At 50.1% G+C, this 6,071-nt stretch overlaps 1 protein-coding gene across 1 annotated transcript; it reads left to right on the top strand.

Moving 5' to 3' along the window:
• The first annotated feature begins 2,681 nt into the window (after window positions 1–2,681).
• FAM167B (family with sequence similarity 167 member B) lies at window positions 2,682–5,000 on the top strand. The gene is made up of 2 exons (XM_005906203.2): window positions 2,682–3,661; window positions 4,288–5,000. Exons 1-2 carry the CDS (start codon window positions 3,404–3,406, stop codon window positions 4,516–4,518), a joined length of 489 nt encoding a protein of 162 aa, XP_005906265.1. The 5' UTR covers window positions 2,682–3,403; the 3' UTR covers window positions 4,519–5,000.
• The last annotated feature ends 1,071 nt before the right edge of the window (window positions 5,001–6,071 follow it).

The raw sequence follows: 6,071 nt of genomic DNA on the forward strand, positions 1-6,071 counted from the left end.
CTGTAAAATTCCAGACCAGGAGCATCAGCTGGGATGGGAATTCGTTAAAAATGCAAATTATAGGCTCTACCCCAAACATACTGAATCTGAATCTCTGGGAATGGGGCAGTCTATTTTAATAAGTTTCCAGGGGATTGGGATCTATGTTAAAGACTGAGAAACACTGGAAAGTATACAAAAAGGCAAAACTAATCCAGGCTGTCAAAAATTAGGGCAGTATTACTGAAACTGGGCTCCCCAGAAACCAAGTTCCCTTACTGAGTTTATGATTAATCACTCTATTCAAAACATTTTTATCTTTTTGTCCCCTCTGTCTAGTCAAAGCTTTGGTTTTTTCAGTTGTCATGTATGGATGTGAGAGTTGGACTATAAAGAAAGCTGAGCACTGAAGAATTGATGCTTTTGAACTGTAGTGTTGGAGGAGACTCTTGAGAGTCCCTTGGACTGCAAGGAGATCCAACCAGTCCAGCCTAAAGGAAATCAGTCCTGAATATTCATTGGAAGGACTGATGCTGAAGCTGAAACTCCAATACTTTGGCCACCTGATGCGAAGAACTGTAAATTCTTGGCTGTAAAACTGTAAAGACCCTGATGCTGGGAATGATTGAAGGTGGGAGGAGAAGGGGAAGACAGGATAAGATAGTTGGATGGCATCGCCGACTCAATGGACATGAGTTTGAGTAAACTCCAGGAGTTGGTGATGGACAGGGGAGCCTGGTGTGCTGTAGTCCATGGGGTTGCAAAGAGACAAGACTGAGCGACTGAACTGAACTGACTTCAATTCTGTGCTAGATGAACACTAATCAACAAGAGTCGGAAAACTCCCTGGTGGTCCAGTGGTTAAGACCCTGGTTGGGGAACTAAGATCCCCCATGCCTTGTGCCTAGGCTGAAAACCAACCAAACAAAAAAAACCCACAGAGTCAGATGTCTAAAATTGCTATTGTCCATAATATCATTAATGTACTGAAATTGCTATCCTAGGTATTATCATTAACATACAAATTCAAGCTGTTTCTCTAGGACAAGATGAGGTAACAACTCATCAGCCCCCAGCCGTGGGCCACCTGGCCAGATAATCATAAACCAGAAACATTTCTGTATGCAGGTCAGGAAGCAACAGTTAGAACTGGACATGGAACAACAGACTGGTTCCAAATAGGAAAAGGAGTACGCCAAGGCTGTATATTGTCACCCTGCTTATTTAACTTATATGCAGAGTACATCATGAGAAATGCTGGGCTGGAAGAAGCACAACCTGGAATCAAGATTGCCGGGAGAAATATCAATTACCTCAGATACGCAGATGACACCACCGTTATGGCAGAAAGTGAAGAACTAAAGAGCCTCTTGATGAAAGTGAAAGAGGAGAGTGAAAAGCTTGGCTTAAAACTCAACATTCAGAAAACTAAGATCATGGCATCCGGTCCATCATTTCATGGCAAATAGATGGGGAAACAGTAGAAACAGTGACTGACTTTATTTCTGGGGGCTCCAAAGTCACTGCAGATGGTGCCTGCAGCCATGAAATTAAAAGACACTTGCTCCTTGGAAGGAAAGTTATGACCAACCTAGATAGCATATTAAAAAGCAGAGACATTACTTTGTCAACAAAGATCTGTCTAGTCAAAGCTATGGTTTTTCCAGTGGTCATGTATGGATGTGAGAGTTGGACTATAAAGAAAGCTGAGCACTGAAGAATTGATGCTTTTGAACTTCGGTGTTGGAGAAGACTCTTGAGAGTCCCTTGGATTGCAAGGAGATCCAACCAGTCCATCCTAAAGGAGATCAGTCCTGTGGGTTCATTGGAGGGACTAATGTTGAAGCTGAAACTCCAATACTTTGGCCACATGATGCGGAGAGCTGACTCATTTGAAAAGACTCTGATGCTGAGAAAGATTGAGGGCAGGAGGAGGAAGGGACAGCAAAGGATGAAACGGTTGGATGGCATCACCAACACAATGGACATGGGTTTGGGTGGACTCCGGGAGTTGGTGATGGACAGGAAGGCCTGGCGTGCTGTGGTTCATGGGGTCGGGGACTGAACTGAACTGAACTGAACTGAAGAGACATTCTGACTCTGAAACTACTATTAAGAAATGTCACAGAAAAAGAAAAAAAAAGAAATGTCACAGAAACATCACAAGGTGATGATTAATCCCAGCCTCTTTGTTCTTCCCCTTTTTTTTTTCTTTTCTTTCTTTCTTTTGGCCATACTACGTGGCATGCGGAACTTCCCCAACCAGGGATTGAACCCGTGCCTACTGCGGTGGAAGTCTTAACCACTGGACCACTGGGGAAGTCCAGTTCTTCCCCTTTAAAAACAAAAAGCAAAAACCTAACACTCAAAGACCAAGTTGATGTGGATCTGAGACTTGTCTCTCACTCCCCTGCTTGGCCCCCCTGCAATAAACCCTTACTTTGCTGCAAACACCCTGTCAGAGTTCGGCTTTCTCACCTGTAGGTACTTGAGCAAGCTGTGCTTGGTTACATTACCCTTAGGAGAGTTGGTCTAGACCAGCAACACAAAGGAGCTTCCTGGGTGATGGTAATACTCCTTTGCTTGATCTGTTTACATCACTCTGATTCAGTTGGGGAGAATTCATCAAACCATGTATTTACGACATGTAAATTTTTCTGGGTGTGTGTTATATTTCAACACAAAGTTTTAAAAAGGGAAATGCTCTGGTTGAAGCCCTGGGAGGGGCAGGGAGAGGAAGGTCGAGGAGCCCATCCACAGCTCTGCCCTTACCCCGAACACAGTCCTTGTGGGATCTCCAAGGGAACCTAAAGTTCCTTAGAATATAGCTTGAAATCACTGATCTGTCCCAACAGAGTCAGTGACTTGTCCAAGGTCCCACAGAGCCAGCACCTGAACCCAAGTCTCCTGACTCCCAAATTGAGGATCTGGACACTATTCCTTTGCTGAAGGGCCACAGTCATGAGTCAGGACTGGGGGCAGCTTGTCAGCCTCCTATCCCCTCCCCAATCCCTTAACTTGGGTCTTGGGAAGAGGGCCAAGACTCTAGTGTGGACGATGCTTTTCTTATCCTGGAGCAACTTCCTTTCTGGGAACTGGGTGTCTCCTTTTGGGCAAAGACAATAAATTTCATCCAAGGGGCCAGAGGCGCAGGGCTCCTCCTGCCCCCACCCGGATGGGCATCACGTGGCTCCTGGGATAGCAGTCCAGGAAAATCCCAGCCCTTGCACACTCAGCCTCCTACACCCATCTGCTTACCCTGACACACTCAAGCCTCCCTGACCCACCTTGAACATTCACCATCGCACACTCCCTGGCACATTTCTTTCACCCTCAGCTTCTCCCACCTCTTCCTGGGTAATACTGCCAGCCTTTCCCTAACCCCAGAGCTGCAGCCTTTCCCTGTCACTGCTCACCCCCTACCATGTCCCTGGGACCATTAAAATTCCAGGCAGTGGGTGAAGATGAGGAGGATGACGAAGCAGAGAGCTTGGACTCTGTGAAGGCACTGACGGCCAAGCTGCAGCTACAGACACGACGGCCATCATACCTGGAGTGGACAGCCCGGGTCCAGAGCCAGGCCTGGCACAGGGCCCAAGCCAGACCCAAGCCCGGGGGACCTGGGGCCATTTGCGGATTCGACTCAATGGACTCTGCCCTTGAGTGGCTCCGACGGGAGCTGGTAAGTCTGGTGGGGTGGGCAGCCTTGCAGAGGGCCTTGAGGGCAGTCCTCAGGGCCGAAAACCCTGGGTATGGTGAGGGGATGAGAAAGACCCTGCCTCCAGCAACTGCCCTCTTCTGTGGCTTTGTCCCAGGGTTGAGGAGCCAGGAATGGACTTGTCCAGTGTTTTATTCAGGGAGCCTTACTGAAGAAGGAGTCCATCAGTCTACTGACCTTGTGCTCCTGTGGCTCAGAGGACAGAGTCCTGCCCTTGGGGGCCACCAGGGATAGCTGGGGAAGGCATGGCCTCCCAGTCTCCTCTGCAAATTGCTATACTCCAAAGATACAAAGGAGGCACTAACCACGCTGTCCCCAGAGGAGGCCAGTATTAACTAGGTGGCTCTTAATCTAATATGTGCAAATATAAAAATGTCAGCCTCCAGACTGGAGATTCCATCGATTTGATCTAAGATCAGGCCCCAGGTACCTGTACTTGTTTAGCTTGGTTTTAGAGCAAGATCTATGAGATGGGCTGTATAGAGCCGGGATATGAGGGGGTAGGAAGGACATAGCCAGGGCAAAGCCCCCGGGGTGTTGACCGGAAGGGAATGGAGGTTCAGCGGGCTCATGCCCCCTCTCGGCTGCAGCAGGAGATGCAGGCACAGGACCGGCAGCTGGCAGGGCAGCTGCTTAGGCTGCGGGCCCAGCTGCACCGGCTGAAGGTGGACCAAGTCTGTCACCTGCACCAAGAGCTGCTGAACGAGGCCGAGATGGAGCTGGAGATGGAGCCCGGGGCCGGCCTGGCCCTGGCCCCGCCACTGCGGCACCTGGGCCTCACGCGCATGAACATCAGTGCCCGGCGCTTCACCCTCTGCTAAGGGATCCCTGCGTGTCTCCTGCACCACCTGCTACCCATTCCCCAGCCCACCTGGGACGAAGGAAGAGAGGGGCGCCCCAGAGGAGCCAGCACCTGGAGAAGGGTCGGGGTAGAGTTGGGGAGATGCTCAGCGCTCTGGGAGCTTAAAGCTGCAGCATCCTGGGGCCCTGCTGCCCGGATGGGGGAAGAGGGTGGTTTGGAGGAAGGGGAGGAGTTCACAGACCCTCAGTCTCCTCAATAAATCTCTGCTTCCCATCAAGGTCTCTGCAGTCCTTTATTCAGGCCCGGGTTCACTGTCTCGCTGGTTGCTAGGGCCCCGGGTTCTACCTCGGGAGAGGAGGCTGGCCTTGAGGGTAGAGAAGCCCTGATGGATACTCATCTCCCCTGCAGCTCCACTTCTATCTCTCTATCGCATCCAGATCAGGACTGGAAAAGAATTTAACCTAAATTCTAAATCACCCCTATGGAATGTGACTCAGATAAATGAGCAGCTGAAGAACGCAGGATCTTGTAGACCTGGGTTCAATGTCAACTGCAACATCGATTCTATCAGACCTGGAGGAGCTCTCTTAACCCCTGCACCTGTCTCTTTATCTTTACAATGGAAAATCCAACTCCACAAGTAGATACATTTTAAGTGAGATAATGTACAGTAAGTCCTCAATAAAATGTGCATTATTATCACTAGCCCCAATCGTGTTCTTACTGTTGTCCTGGGGCCCAGAGATGGACTGTGAAGTGCTCAGGTTCATAGCAAGGGGAGCTGGGGCCTGCAGCTGAGACTCTGGGCTCTGTGTCATTCTGTAGGGCTGTTTTTTAGTTGTGTTTTTTTTTTTGTTTTTTTTTTCAAAAAAAACTTCGTGTTTCTCAGCTTTTGTTTCTGTGTCACCCTCTTTGTCTGACTTTCCAACTCAGGCTTCCTCTTCCCCCCACCCATTTCCTGTCTCCCCCTTCTCTCCGCAGCAGCTGAAGGTGCATACAGCATCAGCTTCCACCTCACAAACCCCAACAATGCTCTGTGGGCTTCCCCTCCCCCAGCCTGCTGCCTCAGTACAGGCTCAGGCGGTGGCAACAGGTTTCTGTCTTCCGATGGGTGCGGTCAAGGCCCAGCTCTTGGGCCCGCGAGAGGCCACGTAGAGTTCCTCATAACACTGGTGACCTGGCCCTCAGCCTGGCTCCTGGGGAAAGGGAGATTGTTGGCCTGACCCTTGTGACAGGGTCCCTGCCTCCTGCCTGTCTGTCGCCTGCACCTGGGGCCTGGGCAGGAGTGTTTGTTCTGTCTCCCACCTGTTGCAGGAGGTGGTGTCAGGCCTTCGCCTCTGACGGGCTGTGGCCTTGTCTCTGCCTGAGTTAGAAGGATTGCCCTACTCTCCAACCATAATTAGGGGGTGTTGTCCTGCCCTCTGCCCACAAAAGAGGCTGTGACTCTACTCCCTTAAAGATACCGGGTTGTCCTGTCTGCTTCCTTGAACAGCCTGTTGTCCAGCAGACTGTCTGTAAGAGGGGTATTAGCCTCCCCTCTGCAAATAATAAAGCTCTTGCCCCATGCCCTGA

The sequence above is a fragment of the Bos mutus genome, chromosome 2, assembly GCF_027580195.1.
Source record: "Bos mutus isolate GX-2022 chromosome 2, NWIPB_WYAK_1.1, whole genome shotgun sequence".
Classification (NCBI taxonomy): Eukaryota; Metazoa; Chordata; class Mammalia; order Artiodactyla; family Bovidae; genus Bos; species Bos mutus.

Excerpts from the sequence above, each read along its gene's own strand:
- FAM167B (XM_005906203.2), top strand. The coding sequence starts at position 3,404 with ATGTCCCTGGGACCATTAAAATTCCAGGCAGTGGGTGAAGATGAGGAG. Across the intron at positions 3,662-4,287 it reads AGTGGCTCCGACGGGAGCTG|CAGGAGATGCAGGCACAGGA; the intron begins GTAAGTCTGGTG and ends TCTCGGCTGCAG.